Source organism: Poecilia latipinna, unplaced genomic scaffold (assembly GCF_001443285.1).
Source record: "Poecilia latipinna isolate Pla-1442-1.1 unplaced genomic scaffold, P_latipinna-1.0 Scaffold1256, whole genome shotgun sequence".
NCBI classification, from domain to species: domain Eukaryota; kingdom Metazoa; phylum Chordata; class Actinopteri; order Cyprinodontiformes; family Poeciliidae; genus Poecilia; species Poecilia latipinna.
In genome coordinates this window covers 152,769-178,950 of record NW_015113872.1, presented here as the reverse complement: position 1 = coordinate 178,950, position 26,182 = coordinate 152,769, and the positions used below count along the sequence as shown (strand labels likewise).

The 26,182-nt window shown below is 45.4% G+C and overlaps 2 protein-coding genes across 4 annotated transcripts; one reads left to right on the top strand and one right to left on the bottom strand.

Moving 5' to 3' along the window:
• The first annotated feature begins 416 nt into the window (after window positions 1-416).
• On the top strand, window positions 417-12,352 carry ezh2 (enhancer of zeste 2 polycomb repressive complex 2 subunit). Of its 2 annotated transcripts, XM_015054521.1 has the most exons (21): window positions 417-1,195; window positions 3,943-4,066; window positions 4,138-4,266; window positions 4,341-4,460; window positions 4,531-4,651; window positions 4,872-5,051; window positions 5,330-5,435; window positions 6,008-6,171; window positions 6,245-6,342; window positions 6,410-6,641; window positions 7,081-7,247; window positions 7,543-7,678; window positions 7,752-7,877; window positions 7,950-8,128; window positions 8,196-8,291; window positions 8,933-9,014; window positions 9,086-9,166; window positions 9,238-9,322; window positions 10,226-10,312; window positions 10,973-10,975; window positions 11,238-12,352. In XM_015054521.1, exons 2-19 carry the CDS (start codon window positions 3,950-3,952, stop codon window positions 10,284-10,286), a joined length of 2,280 nt encoding a protein of 759 aa, XP_014910007.1. In that variant the 5' UTR covers window positions 417-1,195; window positions 3,943-3,949; the 3' UTR covers window positions 10,287-10,312; window positions 10,973-10,975; window positions 11,238-12,352. The 2 variants fall into 2 exon arrangements, with proteins under 2 accessions (XP_014910007.1, XP_014910006.1); XM_015054520.1 differs by having other exon boundaries at window positions 10,226-12,352.
• Window positions 6,812-25,827, bottom strand: LOC106961041 (cullin-1). Of its 2 annotated transcripts, XM_015054518.1 has the most exons (22): window positions 25,676-25,826; window positions 20,786-21,134; window positions 19,856-20,030; window positions 19,624-19,791; window positions 19,450-19,500; window positions 19,247-19,337; window positions 18,052-18,215; window positions 17,825-17,987; window positions 17,626-17,756; window positions 17,445-17,552; window positions 17,021-17,127; window positions 16,291-16,339; window positions 16,076-16,207; window positions 15,878-15,995; window positions 15,720-15,796; window positions 15,522-15,640; window positions 14,455-14,560; window positions 14,339-14,386; window positions 14,134-14,216; window positions 13,028-13,133; window positions 12,837-12,950; window positions 11,904-12,480 (listed from the first exon to the last, which is right to left on the bottom strand). In XM_015054518.1, exons 2-22 carry the CDS (start codon window positions 20,923-20,925, stop codon window positions 12,400-12,402), a joined length of 2,331 nt encoding a protein of 776 aa, XP_014910004.1. In that variant the 5' UTR covers window positions 20,926-21,134; window positions 25,676-25,826; the 3' UTR covers window positions 11,904-12,399. The 2 variants fall into 2 exon arrangements, with proteins under 2 accessions (XP_014910005.1, XP_014910004.1); XM_015054519.1 differs by lacking the exons at window positions 11,904-12,480; window positions 12,837-12,950; window positions 13,028-13,133 and adding an exon at window positions 6,812-6,823 and having other exon boundaries at window positions 14,110-14,216; window positions 25,676-25,827.
• Window positions 25,828-26,182: the final 355 nt, after the last annotated feature.

Sequence of the window (26,182 nt, the reverse complement as noted above, 5' to 3'; positions counted from 1 at the left end):
GAAGTAATTAATGTTTTTTAATGTATGTATTTCTGATATTACTTGTATTTTTTTACACCTATTTACTGTATTATTAAACTTTTTCTACTCAATGATGACATGTAAATGTCTCTAAATATTATTAAAACATAAATTAAGAATAAGTTGATGCGCTTGTGTTTTAACTTTAGGCATTGTTACATGATAACGTGAACGCAACATGAAACGTCATAATGACTTAAGCCAATAGCTTTTCGAGGAGGTGTGGCTTAATAAACTCGTCGACCCTCTTCCGACTGACAGTTTCTGTTGCTGAGCCTCAGCCTACTAACAAACTGCTTAATGCAGAGCGTTTTAGCTTTTTAGGTTGGTAACGGGAAGGTTTCATGATTATCATTTACTGACTGACCTTCCTGCTGAAGCTCCCAGCTGAGCTGTCAGAGGGCAGCAGGTGGATGAGGAAGAAGCGTCACTGCATTTCTAAGGCCGCCATGAGTTTTTACAAGCACAGTTACTTTCCATCTGTGGATAACAGTTAACACAGATGGGTAGAAATCTACCAACAACATGACCTAAATAATTTTGGATTGTTTAAGAAATTGTACTTGATTTGATTATCAAACAGGCTACTGTCAGCTGAATTTATAATTTTACATTGACAAATGTGAGAACAAAGGAAACCTGTCCGCATGTCCCCGCTACAGGGCCTACGTTTTATCTCAAACTGCTATTGGATACAATGTAGGTTACCCTGGCCTATCACAGGACACCACACTCTGAGACCCAAACATCGGCTTCAGTGATTGGTCGAAACGTTTGGCGCCTCTTGACTCTGCTGCAGCCGGAGTGGGCGGCGAGTGCGAGACGGTGGACAGTTTGAACCTGCTCCGCGTCGAGGCGGAAATATTGAAAATAAACTGTTTGATTTCAGAAAAGACGGAGTCAAATGACAGCAGGGTCCGTCAAAACAAGCATTAGTGTTATCGCAAAAGGTCCACATTGAGGCGTGGGAACGGAAGCTTTTACCGTTTAACGGACGGTCGGTTCTGTAAAGCCGGCTGTCGCGCTTAGAATCGCTGCCTCCTGCTGAGCTAACTGCTAACTAGCTGCGGAGCTAACGCTTCGGCTAAGCTCCCACACAAAGAACCGCTCTCCCAGTGTTCGTCGTGGTTACCTGGAATCACTGCGTTGAATGAGGCCAGAGCCTGTCGTCCAGGTGAGAGGAGCTGTCAGTGCTGGTTTTGTTTGTTTCTGCCGTGTTTCATGAGGTCCAAACGGCCCAGGTTCTTCTTGGTGCTTTGTTAACTGACCAACTGCTAGTTAGCACGTCGGGGTGTTCGAGACAAATTGGTACCCTAGTATTTAATTATCCAGAAAAACGTACACATACACTGTAGAGTTAGGTTAAATATATTAACATTCTGATTTAACTTCACTTTACTGTATTTAAGTTCTTTAAGTTGTTCGCAAAGAGAGGAAACCATATTTTTAGGGGGCACTGAGCACGATATCTGCCAGCTAAAGCTTCCTGGTTTTGTTTGGAAAGTTCACCTTGAAACTATCTGACAGGTTGGCCCAATTTTAGTTACTTTTCACCTCAGCGGACGGTCAGAAATGTCCTTTGTAGAGTTTGGTTATTTCAGTCAGCTGTAGCTGTGAGAAATAAGTCCTTATTTTCTTTACTTTCGACCTGTGTGAGGCAGATCAGCTCTAATAATGATGCATGTAAGTCAGTAAAAACATGTCGGCCAGCCACTTTCAACCGACTGGTAAATAACCATCATGCTTAAAGAAATGATCAAGATCCTGGTTCATAGTAATGATCAGATAGGGGAAATAATTAATAACTGACTGTAATTTCACACATTCTGATTCAGTCTTGGATATTAATCAATGCAGTTGAGTTCAGATATTGACATTGGTAAAATTAGTTTCCTGTCCAAGGAAAACCAGTTTATGGCATCAAGTCACGTTGGAGTGATTCCTCCTGAAGACAATAAGTTTGATTTTAACATTTTAATTCATCAACATTAAGCATTTTAAAGCTCTTTAGAGGTTAGAAACACCACATTCAGGGTGGTGTTTACATGTTGTTTTAATGAAATAGAAATGTATTAATTATAAATTCACAGTAAAAATTTGTGACATCATGAATGGTTCAGAAATCAACTGAATTTTTTATTTTTAAATGAAAAACTGCATACCAGTTTATCTCCAGTTTGATTTGTTGTTAAACTGGTTTTTAAAGTGAGTATTTAAGTTTAACTGGGTAATTATTTCCTGTAGGTCTGCATCATGGTAGGAAACCATGTAGTTGCTTTAATATTGTTAGAAATTGAATTATTATAGGTTCATCTGTCATCATGAACCTCTTTGACTCACCTGCCTTCTTCTGCTGTTTTGAGTTTCTGCAGATCTCTTGACTTTTGAGTGACTTTGCCTTTTTCATTCAAACATATTTATCCCAAAATAAAATCTCATAACTCAAATGTTCCAAATATCTTCAGTCGTTAAGGATTGTGATGCCGTGGGCAGAACGGATCTCCAGTAGCAGTTGGTATTGCACTGAATCAGACGAAGACGCCTGAACATCTCATCATCCAGGCAGCAGAGACGATATTCCACAGTAACATGTCCAGTTGTTAGCCGGCGCTGCTAATCCACATCCTTTACTTTAAACCTCCACCTGTCCGTATAGTTAGAAAGATGTTGGAGTAGGGGATGTGATCCTTTGTCATTATGAAGGACAAAAAAGATGGTTTGAACTTCCTCCTCTCTGCATCCATGAATCCTCATTTTCAACGCCTCAAAGGTCAAAGTTCAGTTAATCAGCTGCTTGCATGTAAAAACACCGGTCTGCTCTTGGAAAAAACAAAATGAACCTTTTTATGTTGGGCAGCAACTCTTCAGTTTATCTGTGGCTCCTGCAGAAACACGTGGCAGGAAACGTCCTGAAATAAGTCGACACTTCCTGCTACACTTCTCATTAGTGCGGAGTGTCTGATATTGGAGCAAACTGCTAAATTTAAATCTGAAACTGAGAAACCTGTTTTAAAGCACTGTAAACAGACTTCATGTTTATTTTTAAAATGAAAACAAAAGCTGAATATGATGTGTTTTTATTTAATTTTATTCTGTTTAATTAATCAAAACTGGAAACTCCCATCTTTTCAGACTCTTCAATGCAGCATGTTTGATTTTTTAAATTTTTATTTTAGTTTGTATTTTTTTCCACATATAAAATAAAAACACATTACAAACAGTTGTGAAGAATCAATAGAAGTGACTTTAATTCTTGTTTAGCTTTTCTCTATATTGGAGTATTCAGGTTTATTAGACAAACTTCAGTCTAGAAAAACATCAGATGTTCGTTATCTTGGTGCTGATGGGAATCTCTGACGTTCTAATCCATTTTATTTATAAAGCACATAAAAAAAAGACACAATATGTTTACCCAAAGTGCTGTGACGGATAAAACCAAGATAATGAGTATAAATACAAAATAAGACGCCGATGTTATAAACGGTAAACCAACTAGACCAAGCTGGCGTCTGATCGGTAGCAGCTCCTCCGATCTGCAGACATTAAGTGACGCTGATTGAACCGACTCAGCAAAAGCAAACGAGGTGGATTAGCGGAGCTAGCTAACATCTGATGGGTTCATCCATCTGATGGGATATTGTCTTTGCTGAAACTAATACAGCAACAGTCTTCAGTCAGAGGCCTCCTGGTATTCGTTGCAGCGCTGACTGCTGCAGGAGATCCTGCCCTTTTGAACCAAGTTAAAAACTAAAACTGCAACTTCATCAGAGGAATTTGGGGTTTTTAATATGACGAGATGTTTTCAAAGCCCATGTGAACAGCTGTTTTCCTGTCTTTAGTAAATGTGAAGTGTGTGTGTGTGTGTGTGTGTGTGTGTGTGTGTGTGTGTGTGTGTGTGTGTGTGTGTGTGTGTGTGTGCAGGGTGACCATGGTGCTGACAGGGAAGCGTTCGGACAAAGGTCCAGCCTGCTGGAAGAGGAGGGTGAAGTCTGAGTACATGAGGCTCCGGCAGCAGAAACGCTTCAGACGGGCCGACGAGGTCAAGGTGGGTTCACACTCTGACCTCTGACCTCTAGAGGGATTCAGGCAGGTTATTGATAACCACCTCTGCTGCAGAGCATGTTCAACTCCAACCGTCAGAAGATCGTGGAGCGGACGGACACTCTGAACCAGGAGTGGAAGACGCGGCGGATCCAGCCGGTCCACATCATGACGTCGGTCAGCTCGCTGCGCGCCTCCAGAGAGGTGAGCCGCCTTCCTGCTGATGGCGAACGCCGACCCGACCGTGACCCTGACGTCCTGCTCTGCTCTTCCCCCAGTGCACCGTGGAGAGCGGCTTCTCTGAGTTCCCGCGGCAGGTGATCCCCCTGAAGACGCTGAACGCCGTGGCCTCGGTTCCGGTCATGTACTCCTGGTCGCCGCTGCAGCAGAACTTCATGGTGCGAGCAGCTTCCTGTGGTCACGGCGCCGTTTCCTCCTCGGCCGTCTGTAACTCTGGCTCTCCTTCAGGTGGAGGACGAGACGGTGCTGCACAACATCCCCTACATGGGAGACGAGATCCTGGACCAGGACGGCACCTTCATAGAGGAGCTGATCAAGAACTACGACGGAAAAGTCCATGGAGACCGAGGTGAGCGGCTCGTCTTCACAGAACCTTCATCTGGTCCGCTTTAAACGGCCGGATCGTCTCCTCTGTCGGTCCAGCCGTGAAGACATTCAGCAGAACCCAGAATGCCCTGCGCTGTGGTTCACTTCCTGCTCTTGGAGCGGTCTCTGGTCCGCTTGGCGTTCACATGCATTCAGAGGCAACATAAAGAAATGTCTGAAGTTTTTCTCTCGCTGGTTTTCAGAATGCGGCTTCATCAACGACGAGATCTTCGTGGAGTTGGTCAACTCGATGGTTCAGTACAGCGACAACGAGGATGACGAGGAGGAGGAAGAGCAGGACTTCAAGGTGGAGAAGATGGAGACGTGTGACGGCAAGGATCAGCCGGAGGACGGCAGCAAGGACAGACATGTCAGCAACGAAGGCGAGTCGGCCCCTTTCAGCCAATCAGACACTTTATCCAGTCGGCCCCTTTCAGCCAATCAGACACTTTATCCAGTCGGCCCCTTTCAGCCAATCAGACGTGTTTATCCAGTCGGCCCCTTTCAGCCAATCAGACGTGTTTATCTGCTACAGCATTTCTGCTTTCTCTAGATCTTCCTGTCCAGTTTTCAGTCATTTTCATGATGAAGTGTGTGTGTGTGTGTGTGTGTGTGCGTCCGTGTGTGTGCGTCCGTGTGTGTGCGTGTTTGTCGTCCCCAGGTCGGAGCAACAGCGACAGCAACAAGAAGTTCCCGTCTGATAAGATCTTTGAAGCCATCTCCTCCATGTTCCCTGACAAAGGATCCACTGAGGAGCTGAAGGAGAAGTGAGTGTCCAGGGTCGTCGTCATGACGACGGCAGATCCAGACAGTTCAGATGGAAAATAAATATAAATATTTCATTTGCTACAAGTAAAATAAATAAGCTACAACTCAGCAGTTATAAAATGATTTATTACATTTTTAAATATTTCTTTAAATAATTAATATTCTGCAAAAAAGGACAAAAATTAAACATTTGATTTTATTTTTGTTTTTTGCTGAAATTAATATTAAAGCCAACAGTTATATTAGCTTTAATCAGGTTTTTTATTATTGCCCAACATGAAGATCTTTGTAAAAGATAATTTTTACTACTTAGATTTATATTGTATGTATTACAGAATGTTATTTTTTTTACACTAAATGTTGAATTTATTTTAATATTACAACCAAAACATTTTGTAACATTTTTCATTTTAAATGTTTAAAGACAGAATTTATTCCATATATCTAATTTTACTTAAGCCACAGTTATTTTAAATTCTTCCTATAGTTACTTTCTGAGAAACTTTCAGATCATGACTTGTTTCTAATATTTCTGTTTTTATTGTTTGTAATGTTTCTGTCTGTGCTCCAGGTACAAGGAGCTGACCGAGCAGCAGCTTCCCGGCACTCTTCCTCCTGAATGCACGCCGAACATCGACGGCCCAAATGCTCGCTCTGTGCAGCGGGAGCAGAGCCTGCACTCCTTCCACACGCTGTTCTGCCGCCGCTGCTTCAAATACGACTGCTTCCTCCACCGTGAGTAAACGCCTTAAGCCCCGCCCCCACATACGAACACGCAGTCGCCATGACAACAGATTCTCCCTCCCAGCTTTCCACGCCACGCCGAACACCTACAAGCGTAAGAACCTGGAGAACCTGGTGAACACGAAGCCGTGTGGCGCCGAATGCTACATGTACCTGGTGCAGGTGAGGCTCCGCCCCCTCGGGCCCTTCGGGCCGATGGGGCGGCCATTAAACGGCGCTCTGCTCTCAGGACGGGATGGTGAGGGAGTATCCGGCCGGCGCCGAGCGCGCCAAGACGCCGTCCAAACGCAGCGTTGGCCGGCGCCGCGGGAGACTGCCCAACAGCAGCAGCCGGCCCGGCACGCCCACCGTTTCCTCGGAAACCAAAGACACGGACAGCGACCGCGAGGGGAGCAAAGACGACGAGCGAGAAAACGACAAGGACGACGAGGACAAGAAGGACGAGACGACCAGCAGCTCAGGTCAGACTCACCTGGGCTGGACGTTTAAGATTTATGAATTCAGATTTATTTCATTTATTTTTTCAAAATGTGTCTCAGGATTTATTTTATAATGTCTTTTTTGTAAAACTACTTCAAATATTTCCTCAGCTTTTTCCTTTGAACTTTGTTTTATTTGTTTAGCAGGAATAATAAATTATGATCTTTAAGTAATTCTTTAAAACATGAATTAAAATGAAAATAAAATCATGATCTGGTTAAGTTTATAAATCTTTGAATCAGATGAATCTAATATTAGCATGTTAGCTGTTAGCATGTTAGCTGTTAGCATGTTAGCTGTTATTAGCTGAACTGTTTCCACCCAGAGCTTTTCTCTCCAGCGATGCGTTCGAGTGACGCCGTTCCTCTGAGCGTTGCTGGTCCGTTTGTCAGTAGAAGGTAAACCTGGTTCTGTCTGCAGAGGGGAACTCTCGCTGCCAGACGCCGGTGAAGATGAAGCTGACCTGCGAGCCGGAAGCCGTGGACTGGACCGGCGCCGAGGCGTCCCTCTTCCGGGTCCTGATCGGGACGTACTACGACAACTTCTGCGCCATCGCACGCCTCATCGGCACCAAGACCTGCAGACAGGTGAGGCTTCAAATCAGACAGACTGTCTGACGGTTTGCAGCAAAAGTTTAGCTCACATTTACAAAATGAAACGTTTGGTGTCAATCATCTCAGTTTGAGCTGCTCTCCAAGATGTTGTTGACCTCTGACCTCTGGAAAAGTCTTTATTAATATCTTTAAAATTGTAAAAATTTTGCTGCACAAACATTCGAGACCAATTCTGTTAGATTTGAAGCGGTGGGGGGGGCAGCTTCACTCGGATGAGCCTGACCCGATCCGGTCCATCAGAACCAACCCTGATGTGTTTCCTGTCCAGGTTTACGAGTTCCGGGTCAAAGAGTCGGCCATCATCGCCCGGGCGCCGGCCGAGGACGAGGACACGCCCCCCAGGAAGAAGAAGAGGAAGCACCGGCTGTGGGCCACGCACTGCAGGAAGATCCAGCTGAAGAAAGGTCAGAACCGCTCCGCCGGGCCGCAGCAGAACCCAGACAGAACCCGTAGCTCTGAGTGTGTGTTGTGCCGCAGACGGGTCGTCCAACCACGTGTACAACTACCAGCCGTGCGACCATCCGCGGCAGCCCTGCGACTCGTCCTGCCCCTGCGTCACCGCGCAGAACTTCTGCGAGAAGTTCTGCCAGTGCAGCTCCGAGTGTAAGCACACGCCCCGTTCTGTCTGATCCGGTCCAGCTGGCCGGGTTCTGAGCCGCTGTCCCGTCTCCGCAGGTCAGAACCGCTTCCCGGGCTGCCGGTGCAAAGCCCAGTGCAACACCAAGCAGTGCCCCTGCTACCTGGCGGTGCGGGAGTGCGACCCGGACCTGTGCCTGACCTGCGGCGCCGCCGACCACTGGGACAGCAAGAACGTCTCCTGTAAGAACTGCTCCATCCAGCGCGGCGCCAAGAAGGTGAGGCCCGGTTCTGCAGAACCTTCTGAGGATGTAATCGGACCCTAACCGGTGGTTCTGGTCGCAGCACCTGCTGCTGGCGCCGTCCGACGTGGCCGGGTGGGGCATCTTCATCAAGGAGCCGGTCCAGAAGAACGAGTTCATCTCCGAGTACTGTGGAGAGGTGAGGCCTGCAGCAGAACCAGAACCTGGACCAGAACCTGGACTGGACTCTGAGTTCTGGTTCTGGCTGGGAAACGATGCAGATACACTGAGAAACTTTCACCTTGTCTGAGTTACTGAGAGGTTCTGATCGCTGAAAGTTTTATTTCATCCATTCATCTGTTCATTCATCCATCTGTCCATCCTTCTGTCCATCCATCCATTCATTCATCCGTCCATCTATCCAGCATCCAGCCATCCATCCATCCTTCTGTTCATCATTCATCTGTCCATCATCCATCCATCCATCCATTTGTTCATCCATCCATTCATCCATCCATCCATTTGTTCATCCATCCATTCATCCATCCATTCATGTGTTCATCTGTCCATCATCCATCCATCTGTCCATCCATCATCCATCCATCCATCTGTCCATCATCCGTCCATCCATCCATCCTCTTCCTTCAGTTTCTGGTTTCCATAGTTTCCACATCTAACTCTTGACCATCAGGACGATCAGCCATGAGGACCTCTGACCTCCATTGAGGTTAAAGGTCATTAGAGGTCGTTGTGGGCTGAGGACAGTAGAAGGTTCTGGACGGGTCGTGTTCAGTGATCTGGACTCTGGTCCAGGTATCTTCATCTTTCTGTCTCCTGCAGATCATCTCTCAGGACGAAGCCGACCGCCGAGGGAAGGTTTACGATAAATACATGTGCAGCTTCCTCTTCAACCTCAACAACGGTAAGAACCCAGCAGAACCAGAACCGACCGGGTCGTCTGACTCTGATCCGCTTTCATCTTTCCTCCTCCAGACTTCGTTGTCGACGCCACGAGGAAAGGCAACAAGATCCGCTTCGCCAATCACTCTGTGAACCCAAACTGCTATGCAAAAGGTAGGCCGGTCAGAACCGCAGTGGACGGGTTCTGTTGGTGGTTCTGCTGTAACTCGGTCCGCTCTCTGCAGTGATGATGGTCAACGGGGATCACAGGATCGGGATCTTCGCCAAGAGAGCCATCCAGACCGGAGAGGAGCTGTTCTTCGACTACAGGTCGGTCAGCAGAACCTCGACCCAAACGGGTTTATACCGACCCACACGGACATCGGATCTTCACCTAGCGAGAAAAAGCTCGTCTAAAGGAAACTTAATTCTCTACCACAACAAAACTCACTTCCAACACCAAGCAGCTGAACTTCAATAGACTCTGAAGACGAGAGAAAAACGCTGCAGGCACAGAGCAACACGATCAGTGGTGCTTTTCAAATTAAAAGCCCAAACTCTCCTCTGAGCAGCGGCACCAGCATCACTGCTCAATAAGCAAAACTCACTGCACGTCGCTGTGAACGATGGTTTTTACGTGGTTTCAGTAAACGCCCCATGATTCCATCCGAATCAGGAAATAGGAACCGAGATTTATTCACTGAACTTTAACGATTATTATGTCATAAAATCCATGTTTTTAGATGGTGAGCAGAAAAAAATCAGGTTTCATAAAATGTTTTTAAAAACTTTTATTCTTCAGTTTCTTATGAATAAATGTTTAGATCTGTTGTAATAAATGTTCTGAATCCTTTCAAAGGAATATTCACGTCATAAATTTTATATCATTTAATTTTAAAACCTCATTTTGACACCAGAACCTTTCAGTTTAGAGCAGATTTTAAAACATTTTGAAGTTAAATCTGTTCAGTTTTTACCTCCAAGCTGCAGGATCAGAACCTTAAATATAAAATATTAACACTTTAAAAAGCCTGTTGAACTTTATAGAAAATCAGGAAAAATATTTATTTCTATGACTTGAGTCACTTTTTATTTAGTTTAATATTTAAATCGTTTTCTGATTTTGACGCCTCGTGGTTTTATTTTTAGTCTTTAATCTTCTGGAGTTTCATTTATTTAGTCGTTTTGAAGCGGCGTCTCGTTTTGATGATGTCATCATGTCTCCGCCTCCAGGTACAGCCAGGCCGACGCCCTGAAGTACGTCGGCATCGAGCGCGAGATGGAGATCGCCTGAACCGGACCTGCGGTTCTGACCCGGACGCCTTAGACCCAAACAAACTTCAAATCTTCAGGAAACTTTTTCTCTACATTTTTTATTTTCCGTCAACAAGCGCTCCTCTCCGGTCCGGACATTTGGACCCAACCGGAACCAAAAGTCGACACTCGGGACCAAAACTCCTCCACCAGCAGCTCCAGGGTTCTGTTCACGACCCGGATGGACCCGACACTGCCAAACCAAACGGTTCTGATCCAGTTAGACTATTGGATCAGAACCGCAGACTGAACCCTGGGAAAGTGTTCAGATCGTTTCACACCAGCAAACCTGGTTCTGGTTCTGGTGCTACCCGGTCCAAACCTCTGCTCTCTCCTACCTGGACCTTCTGTTGGTGCTTCAGTCCGGGTTCTCCAGAACCGCAGACTTCTTCCTGTTGGGTCAACCGGACCTGGTGCTGATCCAGAACCGCTGACCGGACCTCCCGGCGGTTCTGTGCATGTTTGTGTTTTAACCTGATTCTGTTTGGAGAAGCTGGGAGCGGTTTGTTGGTGACGGATCAGAACCGGCCCGGTTCTGTCACCTGGTGCTCAGTTTTAGTTTTTAAAATCAGGTTTCATCTGGGTTCTGATCCTTCACTGGAAGAACCGGACCCTCGGGTTCTGCTTGGTTCTGATCCTTCACTGGAGGAACCGGACCCTCGGGTTCTGCTTGGTTCTGATCCTTCACTGGAGGAACCGGACCCTCGGGTTCTGTTTGGATCAGAACCGGATCAGAACCAAACCCTCGGCTGGTGAAATATCAGAACCTTCATCGTTATGATTTCTGTTTTTGTGCAAATGAAAGTCTAAATTTGTCGTCATGGTGACGGATTCTTTCAGCCAGCTGACTGACAGTGGTCAGCAACATGTGTGAGACGGGCTGTTACCGTGGCAACAGGATGCCAGGGTTTCCTTTTTAACGCGTTTGAACCGGTTCTGACCCGGTTTTTCGGATTTAATCCTTTTTAGTTTTGTGTTTTTCCTGCCGATCACGGACGGTTTGATTCTGTTTCGGATCAGGAGGTTCTGGACGTCCAACCCGGTACGTCCCGACCAGAACCGCAGCATGCTCTGCTACTGGACCAGAACATTCCTCCAGAACTGTCTGAAGCAGCCGGGCTCCTCCTGTGGAACCACGTCACTGGTGCTGAGCCGGGCCGGGTTCCGAACAGAACCCGACCCGTTAAACTTCAGGTTCTTCTTCTTCTGACGCCGGTGCTGATTTTTGTAACGTTTACAGGGATTCTGCAGATTAAAAATATTCTGAATGGTTCTGGCTTGTTTCTGTGCCGATCCGTTCGGGTTCAAAGAAAGATTCGGTTCTGGATGTTTGAACCCATCCTGATCAGAACCGGTCCAACATCTGCAAGTATTTATGACTGACACACAAACCTGCTGTAATATTTCATGCCTCTAAAATATGAGGCGTTTGGGGCCGACGACTCATAATGTAACTATCTGCAGTTGGCTACTCAACATTTGGTTCAGCCAGCTGACTGGCAGTGTAACAGCAACATTTGTCATCTCATTAAAGGGATTTAAGCCAGAAGAACTGGTTTGGTTCTGGTTCTGACCCACAGACTCCAGCAGGCGGCGTTAGAGAAATCTTTCCTTGTTTTTATTTATCACACATTTAGAAAATGAACCACACTATACAAATGTCCACCGTTCAGTAATGGATCCGGCCTCCTGCCTGCGGCCGGCGCCGGTCCGATCCTCGCTCAGCGGCCTGGCTCGCCGTGCGGTCGCCGTGGTAGCATGCAGAACCTTTGGGTGCGGCGGCGCTCCTCAGACTAATTCATGAACGTTTGCACTATGCAGAGAAGGGTTTCATTCCTCTTACAGTCTGTTATTTACAACATGAGGGCGAGTCAATGGGACGGGCGAGCGAGTACACGGGGTTTCCCAGCCTCGACAGCAGGGGCGTTTCTTCCTTCATCGCAGCACAAACCCTCCTCTTCCTGTTTGGTGCGGCCACATGGTTGGGCGGCTCCGCCCCTCAGATCCACACGTTATTTACTCAGACATCAAATTAAAAAAAAAAAAGGTTACAAATAAAAATCAAAGTGAGGGGAGTCGCCGCGGCGATGAGATCAGGCCAGGTAGCTGTAGGTGTCCTTCTCTCCGTCCACTCGCTCCAGGTACTCCTTCTCTATCAGGATGTCGATGCATTTCTGGCCACAAGGGGGAGACAAAGCGCTCCATCAGCAAACCAGGATGGAAGCTCAGATTATTAATACAGTTTTAAACAAATTCAACAAAAACATCAAGATAATTATTCATTATATTTTTAAGGTTACAAAAATGTTTGTTGGTAAATAAAAGTTCTGGTTCCGTTAGAAAACTACTCCATTATAATTTATTAATCCAGATTAAATCTGCAGCTGTTTGGGATTTTCCTTCAAGTTTTCTGAACTGGGTCCATTCGGATCCATTAGAACCATTTAACAGGGGTAAAGTGGAATCGTTCAGATGCTGGTGGATGACCAGAACCCTTTCCCAGTCAGAACCTGGGTCGGGTCGGCGGTACCTTGATGACGGGAACTCTGGGTTTGAACCGGGACGACAGCTGGTTCAGAACTTCAGCCAGGAGCTGCTGGTGCTTCAGAACCTTCCTCATCTTCATGATCCTCACTATGGCGGCCTGCGCACAGGAAGCGGTTTATTGTGACAGGTCCGACCTGCGGCCCGGCAGGAAGCGGAACCGGCGGGTCGGCTGACCTGGATCAGGAGCTTCCGGTCCTCCTCGATGTTCTTGTGGGTCGTCTCCTGCTCCTGCTTCTGCTCCGTCTTCATCGGCACGTTGATGTTCACCCTCAGCTTCTTGCTGCAGAGCAGAACCAGCAGAACCCATCAGAACCGGGCCGGAACGGCGCCGACCCAAAGGGAAGCTTCACTCACTCAGAGCTGCAGGAACTTTATTAAAATCGTCACCAGATTATGAGTTTATGAGACAAATAATCAGTGAAAGATCGACTGAAATGCAGCAAAAACATCCAATGAGAGCCAGGAGGCGGGGCTTAGCGCTGACAATCACCACGTGTAGTCACTGCTAAATGTGCTAATGGTGGAGCCACAGCTCAGCGTTACAGGAAAACCGTTGATCTGCCACCATCAGTGACTATGCTAACTAGCTTAGCTTTCATGACAGGCTATGCTAACTGCCATGTAGCAGAGAGCAAAGGGTGGAGAAGTGATTGACAGTGATAAGCCCCGCCTCCAGGCTCTGATTGGCTGCTTCCAGTTAGCACTGGGAGAAAGAGAAGCAGATTATAAATCACGACATTCTGACAGTTTGAACAAATATGTAAAAAATATAAAAGTTACAAACTGCAGCTTAGAGCCACATAGAACCTCATTTGGTCAGTTTTCATATAAAACTTGTAAAAATTTAAACTAAACTTCTAAAACTGACATCTGAACTTAAAACACTAGTTTACATGAATAAATCCTGATTTAATCTTTCCTAACAGACTTAAAGAATCAAACTCTGAGTTTATGTATTAGAGTTAATATTATATTTACAATTTTACTGCAAAGGTTGTTTATGAATATTTAGGCAGGAAATGTTTGTATTTTTACTGTATTTTAATGCACAGAAAAGCCCAACCAGTGAGTGTAATAACCACCAGTGACTGTAATAACCACCAGTGAGTGTAATAACCACCAGTGAGTGTAATAACCACCAGTGAGTGTAATAACCACCAGTGACCGTAATAACTACCAGTGACCGTAATAACCACCAGTGACTGTAATAACTACCAGTTATTCCTGTTTTGTTCAGTTTATGTCAAATAGTAAACCAATGATAAATAAGTGAGTCGGACTTCTTGTATCCCAGGAACAGCTTGATGACCGTGTCCGGTTTGAAGTCCACCTCGTCCACGTTGGCGTTCTCGTCCTCCATAACCTGCGGAGGACAGAGTTTGGACCTGAGACCAGAACCGGCCGGTTTGTTCTATGTGCAGCCGGTTGTGTTTGGCGCCCTCCTGTGGCCGCGCTCAGCCCTGCAGGCGGCTCGGCTGGACTCACCAGCAGTTTGGACTTCAACAGGATCTGCAGAACCTGAACCAGGATGTCCTGAAAGCACAGAACCCGGTCAGAACCAGAACCAGAGCGTGAGCTGCAGTTGTCCAGAGCCTGCTTACGGTTTTGATCTGCGTGCTGTCGGTCAGCTGCTGCACCGTGTAGCTGTCCTCCGTGTTGTACTGCAGCAGGATGGCCATCTGGAAGGTGGAGGCCTGCAGGGTGTACCTACGACCAGAACCAGAACCGGGTCAGACCGACCAAACACAGCAAAACCGCATTTTATGATTCAACTCGGTTTCATATGATTTGATCAGGTTTGACATTATTATTAATAATTTATTGTTTTCAAGTGTTAATTATGAGTTTTGCACTGAAATGAAAAAAGATTCTAAACCAACTTCTTAAAAAAACTTTTACATTTTCTTTATCGTTTTATGTGGAAATTCTTTCACATTTTCATGAATTATTGTTTTCCAACAGCTGAAAATGTTTTCATGCATTATAATTAATATTTTGACAACTTTCATTAAAAACCAACACATTGAGAATCATTGTTAGGAGGAGATGCTGATTAAAATCCATCTGGACTTAGTTAGCATTTAGCATTTTCACTGCTCCACCTGGGAGCTAAGGGGTTAAATTACCCAATGTTTGTTTACATGCAGTTTTAAGACAAAGGAAATTAAATACATTTTATAGATTCATTTTAAAAATTTACATTTTATCAAAAAATAAGTTGGGTGTAAAAATTACAGTTTTCCATGTTTAAAAACAATAAATGTATTAAATATTAAATCTGAAACATTATAAAGTCTCAGGTTTGTGACAGAAATCGTCGTAAATGTAGCAGATCATCTGGATGTTTTAATACCAAATTTACCACCAACAGTTTGTTCTTGTAAAAATTAGAGATTAAAATGTATAACTGAGTTAATTGAAGGGAAAAACACATTACAATTCTTCACTTCTTAAAATTTGTGTAATTAGTTCAACTTAACGGCTCTCAGCCTGGATCAGATTGGATGCTAATAAAAAAGCAGGTAGCAGGTGGTTTGATCAGGACCGGTCCGATCAGGTCCGGTCCAGTCCGGACCGGCCCGATCTGATCAGGACCGCTCCACCCTGGTCCGGCCCGGCCCGGTCCGCTCCAGCCTGGTCCGGCCCGGCCCGGTCCGCTCCAGCCTACCTGTTCTTGAAGCAGTTGGTGACCAGCTCTCCTTTGGACAGGTGGTACAGCCAGGTGAGCTTCCTGCCGCTGTGCCTGCTGGCGTAGAACGCCGTGAAGCGCTGGTAGCTCCGCTCCAGCTGCAGACACACAAACGCCACACCGTTACCATGGAGATGAAGGTGCTAGGAGGAAGAGGAGGAGGGACTTCCTGTTTACCTCTGAGGGCAGAGCGAAGGTGCAGGACTGCTGGAACGGCCAGGACCCGGAGCTCAGCACCTGGATGCTGAAGTCCACTGAAACACAGGAGACACAGGAAGCTGAGGTAACGGTAACCGGGGTCACCATGGTCACCATGGTAACGGTGGCAGGCTTACAGTCCAGCGGCTCGGAGTTGCTGAGGTGCTTCTTGAACTGTTCGTTGAGGTCTTTGCTGACGCCGATGTCCTGGAACATCCGCTGCAGCTTGGACGTGTATTCAAAGCCGCAGGCTTGCTGCATACACACACACACACACACAGAGAGAGTGAGCTGGAGGCGGGTCTGGGGTCCGGTCCGGTCGGGTCAGCTCTCACCTTCAGCTTGGAGATCATGCTGGCCTCGGCGTCGTCGCTGGCGCTGTTCTGGTGCACCAGCCGCTTGGCCAGCATCTTGGCGTAAAACTTCTGGAAAACGTCTTTGTCCTCGATGTACTTGAACACAACCATCTGAGGAAGAGGAGGAGGAGGAGGAAGAGGCGGGTCAGGACGGGTCAGAACCTCCATCTGGACGGAGGACCAGTCAAACTCACCACTTGGTTCAGCGTGTCCTCAAGCTCCGCCTCCTCCGGGTTCTTGGAGCTGAAAACAGGAAACAGGTTGAGCATCAGGTCACGACCTTTGACCTGGACGTTAAAACTAGGGCAGTTCGATACGACTTCAAAATAAAAGATTTTTCCACTAATTTTTTCCTAATTTTTCTCAAAAAGAAAATATTTTCAAAAAGTGGATTTTATTTCTCTTTTCTTCTGTTAGTTGTAAAACTGAGGATTAAAGCTAATAAATATGTCAATTTGCTCCATTTCAGTTATTGATAATTTGATGATTAAATATTTTCTTATTTCTAAAACTGATGCCAAAGTATAAATTCACAAGATGCTAAGCTTTAGCTATTTTATTCTTCTACTATTACAACTTTATTTTCATGTTATTACGACAGTATCCTGTAGTATTTTGACCTTAAAATCAGTTAAAATAAAATCACAGAATGTTCCTAACATTTTGTCATAAAGTTGAACCTGAAGTCAAAGTTTAAATAAATAGAAGCTCAAAAACAAAATGGCCGCCCTGACGTACAGAACTACAGAAACCCAAAGAGGATTGGTGGAAAAACACGTTTCAAAAATTAAACCTTAAAAGAAACTAATTTAATTAATGGATAAATTGATTAATAACCCAGCCCTGTGTCTCTCTCTCACACACACACACACACACACACACACACACACACACATACACACACACACACACACACACACACACCTCTTCTTGAGCAGGGAGTCGCAGTATCGGGCCAGCAGCTCGGGGGACTTGCTGGAGGACTGGGCCATCCTGGTGACGGCGTTGTTGTTGATGAAGCGGCCGCAGGCCTGAGAGACAGAGAGGTGTTACACACTAAACCTTCCCCCTCTGCTCCCTCTGCCAACAGTTCCACCCAACAGACTAAAGTTTCTACTAAAGCCACCAATCGGTTCCCCATAAATCTGAGACGTTTAATCGAATCTTTTCCTGCTTCTCTGGGTGTAAATGTGGAAATTTCTCTTTCAAAATGGGAAAAACAGGAGGAAACGACAACAAAACGATAGTAAAATACATTTTTCCCAAAGGTTCCCTCCTCTGGTCCCAGCATCACAAACATAACCAGTGCAGTAATGCGGCGGGCGCTGGGGCTTTGACTAGGCCGTACCTTGTCGAGCGCGGCCACGAAGCCGGCGTCGTTGTTGAAGGCGGACATGACCAGCGCGTTGTACTTCTTGTGGACGTCCAGCGTGGTTTGGACGTAGACTTTGGGGTCCTGAGGGACAGAAACACGTCAGCGTGACGGAGGAGCTCAGAACCGGAACCAGAACCGGGTCGGGCCTCCTCACGTTGAGCGCCGCCTCGCCACACTTCTCGATGGCGGCCAGGCCCTGGTTGTGGATGTGGGTCTCCAGCAGCTTCTTCAGCTCGCCCAGCCCGTCCGTGATCCGAGACACCAGGTTGTACATCCGGCCCAGATCTGGACACAGCAGCAGAACCCTTCAGAACCGGGTCGCCGCCCCGCCTGTCTGAGCAGAACCTGGTTACCTTCGTTCTTGTCGGCGTCCAGCAGGTTCTGGAACTCGGTGTGGAAGATCTCCAGGTGCTTCTCGATCAGAACCTGCTCACACTTGCGGGCCAGCTCGTCCTGCGTGGACTCATGCAGGTAGACCTGGACGCGGCGCTGCTCCTCCAGCAGCCGGGCCTCGGCCTGCGGGTCAGAGCCGGTCAGAACCAGGGCGGCGGGCCGGGGCGGCGCGGCGGCGGCCGCTTACCTTCTTCATGTACTCAGTGACCGGGTTCTGCTGCAGGAACTCGGTGCTCTCGCGCGTGTAGAAACGCTCCGTGTCGGTCAGGAACTGGCACTCGAAGTATTCCTTGTAGACGGACAGCGTGGGCCCTTTGGCGAAGGCGTCCTCCTCGTTCAGGCCCAGCTCCACTGGATCAGAACCAGACCACACTTAAAGCTACAGTACCTCATTTTTATTTAAAAATATGGCTTTACATTCGTTTGTTATGAGGCAGATAATCTGAAAATGAGCGTCTCCTGACCAAAACAACCAATCAGAGACAGGAGACGGCTCTAACTGCTGTCAATCATCCTCATGTACACGCTGCTGGAACTACTGACAGGGGAGAAACAACTCACTGTTACAGGAAAACTCTGTCATCAGTGGCTATGCTAACTAGCCTTAGCATTCTGCTAGCTGCAGCGAAGCAGAAAGCAAGTTGCAGAGGGTGATTGACAGCACTAAGCCCCGCCTCCAGGCTCTGATTGGTTGTTTCTAGTTAGCCAGGCAAAAGGCAAAGCAGCTCCACTTTTCCCAGGTTTTCCGTTTTAAACGATGTTTTTAACAAATACATAAAAATTGTTTTTAATAAAGTAACAAACTGCAGCGGCTTTTGCACATTTTCCACTTTTTAAATTGCCATATTGTGTTAACTGCAGTGTTTTACAGCAGAAACACGTTTCCATTCCTCTGTTCTAGAAACTGCAACAAAAATAATTTTATCTTCAACATTTATACATTATTTTCTATTTTCAGTTTCTCCTTTCTTCAGATTTTAGGCGCCTGAAGTCAAAACCTCAGAATCAGAACTTGCTCTGGTTTTTCTTACCCATCAAAGTTTAAAAATCTCTCATTCAAAAGGAGATTTCAAACTGAATTAAACTTTTTCTCCTCTAAATGTAAATCCTGCTGCATTCCTGGAGCCATTTTTGCAACATAATATATAAATAATCAGCAGTAAATAAGACATTTCTTATCAAACTTTACAAATTAAGAGTTTTATTGCAAAGGCTGGATTATCCTGAGTCGTCGCTGTAGCTGCTGAACCACAAACTTTATTAAATTCAAATCAACTGAAACCAGCAGGTTGGACTGGAAAGGAGCTGAAGCCTGATTGGTGGAGGAGGAACCTGAAGGCTTAACGAGGGTCAGACGGGCCGTGGTGTGTTCAGGGACCTACCGTAGGACTGGACGACGCCGCTGATCAGCCGGGTGTTGATGGTCTCACCGTTCCGCTCTCTCTCGATCAGCTTCAGGACTGCGTTCGTCACCTGCAGCGCGACGACCAGCAGGGTAAACACACACACACACACACACACACACACACACACTCTGTTTGCTTCAGTTTTCTCGCCCAGCAGCTGGGAGGGAACGTAAACACACCTGCTTGTTTAGAGGTCGGAACAAACACTCCCTCCAGGTCACCAGCGCCAGCTGCAGGAAACACAGGAAGCCGGTCAGATTCTCACATTTCAAACATTAACCTGTTTCCTGATTAAATGCCTGAACATGTCAGCAGGAAGCAGCGCCGCGCCAACAGGAAGTGGTCCGACTCACAGAGTAGATCTCGTAGATGCCTTTCCGGCCCTCGTCACACTCCCGCCGGACCCAGTGGCGGTTGAGGTAGGCGCAGATCCCGTTCAGGACCTTGCTGGAGAAGCGGTAGTCCTCCCACTGCTGCGTGTAGAACTTCAGCACGCACTCGTCCATCAGGTCCTCGCCGTCCTGCGGACAGGGACAGGGGTCAGGGGCCGCCGCGGCGGGGCGGGCCGTCCAGACGGGGACTGACCTTCAGCAGGCTGGTCAGGTAGTTCTTCAGGAACTCCTTGAGCCGCTTGTAGAGCTCCAGGCCGACGAACTGCGCCCCGCCCGGAGTGGTGGACTTCTTGGAGGGTTTGGCTGGAGGGACGGAGCCCCGGGCCTGGCTGGACTGGTGGACGCTGGTGCAGTAGTTATAGACGTGTCTGAACGCGCCGCGTTAAGGAACTGGACTCACCGGGACAAATGAAAATCACCCAGAACTCCCCCAATAAAACCAGTCAGCTCAGGAGTCAGAGGTTTCTGTCTGCAGCAGCGAAATGCCTCAAAGTACGACGACCAGAAAACAACCAGATAAAATAAAGTCAAACCAGAGAAGAAGTGACAGCTACGTTTTAGGAATGTTCTGGAAACGAAGACCAAAGCTGGTCTGTATCGTTCCTGAACAAGAAGCACTGAGGATCATCATTCAGCAGAAAACATGTTTTATGAAAACTCGTCTGAGTGAAACTTCTGAAAGCCGACAGACTTTCAGGTTCTGGGTGAAACGAAAAGGATCCAGGATTCAAAGTGAAGGAAATAAAACATCAGAGCAAATCAAGTTCAACACCTGGAGGTAAAAACTGTTCAGGTGGATAAATTTAATCTGTTTTACAGCTTCTGATGCCGCAGCAACACCAGGTTTCAGAAACTCAATCGTTTCTATCAGAATCTGATTCACATCAGTTTCCTGTATTTTAAATTAATTCAATTTTCCTTCCACCTGCTTGTCAATGGAAATTTAGCAGGTTTTGGACTAAAAACAGTCGGTCTTAATAGTTTAATGAGTTACTGTTTACTGTACGAAGGCACTCAGCTTAAATAGTTTTTAAATTCAGTTTTCAGAACCTCTGAGTGTTGATTTGGACCCGGGTGAAGCTGGGTCGGCGCCGCCGGTACCTCCAGCTGTGATGGAGGATACGTGTAGAGCTCCATGTAGCGCGACTTGGCCATGCTCTGCCGCGTGTAGACCTGCTGGATTCCCGCCCGCAGGTCGTCCCATATCTGGTCCAGGCCGATCTGTTTCAGTCCGTGGGGGTTCTGGGTCCGGTTGGACGACATGCTGGCTCCCCTCGCCTCCTCTCTCCTCTCCCGACCCGGTCCTGCTCCCTCCTGGCTCCTCTCCGCGGCTGATTGGGTCCTGACTCGCTGCGTGCTCAGAGCCGGCAGTCCATCTGGCGGCTGCAGCGGAGCTTGGCGACGGGACGCAGTGCCGCTCTGCACGCCTGGGTGGCGCTGTCCTCCGCCTGGACCCGCCTTCACCAGCTGACCTGGGAGGGAAGCAGGCGGATTTACTCTGCTGGTTCTGATGCCGCGCAGATAAACACGGATTAGTCCACTTCCTCTCCCTCACAGCGAGCCGCTCTCACCTGGAGGAGGTCACCTGCAGCCGGAACCGAGCCGGAGCAGGACACCAGGTCCAAAAGGTCTGACCCGGTTCTGACCAGATCAGGCCCTGAACCGAGCCGGTGCAGGACACCAGCTCTGACCGGACCCGGCCATCAGGAAGCTGAAGAACCGGTTCTGTTTCAGTTCCTGCTGGAAGTCCAGACAATGAACCAGAACCGAGTCGGGACCAAAACGCTCATCGTCTACGGCAAGCTGTGAGGGACATCCATAAGAATCAACATGCAGCCATGCAGAGAGGGGATTCTTATTATGGAACACTGGGAACACTGGGAGGCGTTTTATTATGCTACCAGTCTGATTTATTACTGGAGTCGCTCCTCCATAAATAACCCTGAGAAAATAAACTGGATGGAAAATGAGAAAAACAACAGAAAGCATTTTAACTTGGAGGGAAACTTCCACCCAAACTTCCTAAAGTCCAACAAACAGAATAAAAGTCCAGAATAAAACTTTGGTTAAAATCCTCTCAGTTTTTCACATCAGTCCAGAGAAAAGCAGACAGGAAACAACAGGCAGCCGCTCCGGTTCTTATTTCAGACATTTATACAAATAATTCACCGTATTAACTATGAAACTGCATCTTTAACTGTTCTAATTAGTGAAAACAGGAAGAAGATGCATGAAATGTGTTCAGACTGATGGAAACAGAGTCGGCTTGGTCGGTTGCCATGGTTTCCGACTCGTTTCTGTTCATCATCTGTTTCTGCAGCAGGACGGGAAAAAATGACCCAAATTACCAAGATCACAGCTCCCTTTATATTAAATATAATAAAATGTTTTAAGTAGAAATGATTGAAAACTTTTATTTTGTTGACCAGCAGAAGGGATAATAAAGTTTTGTTTGGATTGTTGGTAAATATAAAATCATAACATTTTCAGCAATAAAACATTTTCCTGATTTTTCTCTTGTTCATCAGTTTTGTCAAATTTCCTGTAAAACCTTCAGGATCACCTGCAGCAGGTGAAGCAGGTTAAATATTTTACTGCTGTTTCTTCCTGAAAAGGTTAAAAACTTCATCCTGTTGCATAAAAAGGAACAATATTATATTTAAAGCCTAAATGTAATCCATCAGGAACCTGCAGCACAGGCTTCCTCTCTGATTCAGCTTTTATCCTCAGAATAATAAAAATAAAATCTGCTTGATGAGTCCAGATGTGGTTCAGTAGATCAGCGTCTAGCTGGGAGGAGATTTACGTTTTATTCCAGATCCAAAGACGAACAGAAGCAAAGCTGAAACATTCAGGCAGTTTGGACTTTAACGGCTTCATGGATGAAAAGTTTCCCTTCATATCAGTGATTATTGATGCTAATCTCTGAGTTGAGTTTCTCTCTCTACAGGAGAGACTCTGAGTGGTTCTGAACCAAAGTGTTGGATCCGGTTCTGAATGAGTCTGCTGATGGACCAGAGGAGCGTCGCACCGCAGCATAAACACCTCTGATGAAACCTCCTACAGGTGTTCAGACGCACCAATCAGTTCAGAGAGGAGATCTAAACGAAGCTGAAACGAGTCCGGCACCAGAAACAACAAAGTCCAGTTAAATAAGAGAGTAAGAAAGAACCAATCAGTCAAAACTTAACCAACTGTAAACAAACGTTTTCCTGCTCAGGAAAACTCCACATCATTCCAAGAGGAAACTTTCTGCAGCGCAGCAATCTGCCGACTCAACGTCAAATCAGTTTTACTCTTTAAATATTTACAAATGTTTGCAGGTTGTTGTCAGCAGAAATTACAGGTGCGAAATGAGACGGTGGGTCTGGAGTCACATGTCAGAATAATCCCAGGCAGACCTGAGATCCGTCTGCCGGCGGGATGACCAACACCGATATGAAAAGAGGAACGATAACTCCGCCCACAGGAGCCTCCTGACATCATCAACGCTGTTCAGGTTTAAAAATCTGGGATTTTAAAATGCAAAGACATTGAGTTATTTTAACAAGCCGTGATGAAAACCTGATTCTTTCCCTTTGCCAGAAGAACCAAGTTTATCATTTAAAAGAGGAATTAATGACGTCTGAAACTGCAGAGATTATTTTAGTTTCTCTACAACTGAGCCAAAATATGAATAAATATAAAACTTCCAGGTGACAAAATTCATGAACTTTTACCTGTCTAAACTTATATCAATGAGTCGAAGGCATTTAGAGTTTAAACTATAACTTCAGTGGTTTTGTTGTGTTAAACTGCTGACTTTATCCTGAAACGGTGAATATTTCATACATCAGCTCCAACTCCTGCACTTTTTCTGGGTTCGTTTTGACAGGCGACGACTCCAAAATCATTTTTAATGACGTGTTAAAGTCTGAGGAAATGTGGTAATATGAGAACAATCAATATTATTGATCAGCCGGAGGGTTTAGCTGTGATTACTGGACAGAGTCTGTCGTTTCCAGAAGAGTCGACTGATTCATGCAGATCTAAATGTGAGATTTTATCATTTTCATACCCAAATATTAAAGGCTAATAAACAATGGAGAGCATGAAGGGGTTAATTTACATGCGAGATTAACGAAACTGGCCAAAGGATGAACTGATCCGATTCTCCATCCATCTGTGGTTCCTGTTACATTTCAAAAATATTTAAAATTTAAAATATTTCCGAGTTTATAAAACTAGTCCAGCAGACCTCAGCTTGCCTGGTTATAAGACTTCTGGCAAGTTTGGTCTGACAAAAACATTACTGATTTATATCAAGATTATTGGATTTTCTTTTAAAAATTATCCAAATCTATAAATAAAATTCAAGAATTTACCTGCAAAAATGTAATTTATCTGTTGCATAAAGAAATTATCCTGCAGAAAGTTTGTTATGCACTAAATATTAAAATGAGCTTTTCCTGAATTGTGGAACTAAATTACATTGTTGATGTCAAAAGTAAAAAGGCAACAAAGGAAATGTTGAACTTTTATTACAATTGTATGACATGTTCTATTTTGGGACCTAAAAGTAAAAAGTATTTTTTCTTTTATCTCCCAAACCTCCAAAACAATATAATGTCTCAAAATCAATGTTATTTTGTGGCCTAGTTCAGGCTGCAACACCCATCTAAAAATATTCTACATTGATATTTATTCTAGGAAATATGACGTAATTTGGATGTTTGCTCTTAAACAAACATGGTGCATAAAAATCTAAAAGTCTCCAGCAAGATATTAAATATATGGAAACCATCATATCTGTGGACAGGTCAGAAGTTTTGAAAAGATTTAATGCACAGAAAGTGAAGATAAAAATAATGTATAGTTAGTTAATTTAAAGATGCCTCAAGGGTTAAATAAACAGAATAATCATTAATACAGATAGAAAATATTATGCTAATTTTTCATAATTAGTTTATTTAAAAATGATCTTGATTCAATGTGATTTGCTAAAGATTAACTATCTCAGAATTTCTGTTTATAAAATGCTGCAGCTTTCTTCATGTTTCACCATATCATCTTAGCATCATTTAAAAGCTCCACATTGGTTTTTACATTATTGTTTTAAGATAAAAGTATTAAAATCTCCCCTGTCCAACAGATTAAAATATCTTTTCAGTGACTCCAGTTGTCTAGATTTTCTCTCACTTTGTTTTTTAACACTTTACCAGTTAAATCAAATAGGAATGCAGGAAGAGAAAAACTTGAGCACCAGTTTATGCAGTTTGGAGATTTTAGGTTGGATCATAAATAAAGAAAAAACACCTGAGCAGTTTCTGGTGCCAACTGGCCTCCAGGATAATTTGTCTCCCCGTTGATTTTCTGTTGTTTTTCCAACCAGATCAGCAGGGATCAGTGGGGCAGAACCGGCCCAGAGGTTGGGTGAATATCTCGCCACATCTCCTGTCTGTCAGGTTTTGGATTTCAAGCTTTTCCAGGATCTCCAGGATCCTGAAAGAGCGCCAGCGGGCCGACGGCTTCCCTTCAGGGTCTGGTTGTGTTAAAGTCAGGCTCCCCCGACACGACGAGTCACAGGAAATAAACTCTGGAGCTACACAGTTTATATTTAACCAATTAAAAGTTGGGATTACGCTTTAATGGGGCTTCAGATCGGAGTTTGACACAGCTACGCAACACTGCTGCTAAGTCTCATTAGCTGCTTCGTATTAGCCTGTTAGCTCGGCAGCCTAGCCGCAGGGTAGACGTGCTTTTGGACACGGAACATCGTGGGTTTCCACATATTACCCACTCAAATAAACATGAGTTTTTCTTATATTTCTTTATATATGGATACTGTCTCCCCTGAGGTAGAAGCAGCGGTCAGGACAGACAGTACCTGGTGTAAAATGGCAGCCTTAGCGTCGATAATGAGTCAGGAAAACAGTTCGCTAACCGTTTAGCACTAGCCAGCTAGCCAGCTAGCTAAACCCGTCAGAAAACAGCGACACTAAACTCCCTTCTGGCCTTTAAAACATCTTCTTACCATGTTAGGATCGTCGCTGTGGCTGGTTGATCGCTGTAGAGAGGGTTTTCTGGCCTACAGAGCCGCTGTTCTCCTCTGTGTTCCTCTGTTCGGACTGAGCTTGTTCTCCGCTGCTGCTCCGCTTCGCACAAAGATCAGCTATGAGCCGCGCTGCGTTCAGGGACCGTGGGAATTACTAGCTACTGAAGGAAAAATCTGAAAGAAAAATATTTAAAATCAGTAGCATACAATCTTTACAATCAGAGAAGTTAAAAGAACTTGTTTTGAGCAACAGATGCAACGTATTTGTGATCAAATATACGAAATTTGTTGCCATGTTTAGATAAACTACCATTTTTAAAGGTTTAAATATAAAAACCCCTCACACTTTATACATGAAGACAATGGATACATATCCTTCTAATAAAAAATATAAAAAGAAAATAATACAGATACTTTTGGTATGAATATGTTCAAAGAAATTAAATCCAGCTTTGCTGAAAAACTGAAAAACCTGCTAAAACTGGC

Bases quoted from the DNA above. Each gene is read 5' to 3' on its own strand.
- LOC106961041 (XM_015054518.1), bottom strand. From the start codon at position 20,925: ATGTCGTCCAACCGGACCCAGAACCCCCACGGACTGAAACAGATCGGC. The intron at 19,792-19,855 runs GTCAGTCCCCGT...CCCTGTCCGCAG, and splicing joins ACCTGACCAGCCTGCTGAAG to GACGGCGAGGACCTGATGGA. The intron at 18,216-19,246 runs GTAGGTCCCTGA...GTTCTGATCCAG, and splicing joins CGGCGTCGTCCAGTCCTACG to TGGAGCTGGGCCTGAACGAG.
- ezh2 (XM_015054521.1), top strand. From the start codon at position 3,950: ATGGTGCTGACAGGGAAGCGTTCGGACAAAGGTCCAGCCTGCTGGAAG. The intron at 6,642-7,080 runs GTCAGACTCACC...TTCTGTCTGCAG, and splicing joins CGAGACGACCAGCAGCTCAG to AGGGGAACTCTCGCTGCCAG. The intron at 8,292-8,932 runs GTGAGGCCTGCA...TGTCTCCTGCAG, and splicing joins TCTCCGAGTACTGTGGAGAG to ATCATCTCTCAGGACGAAGC.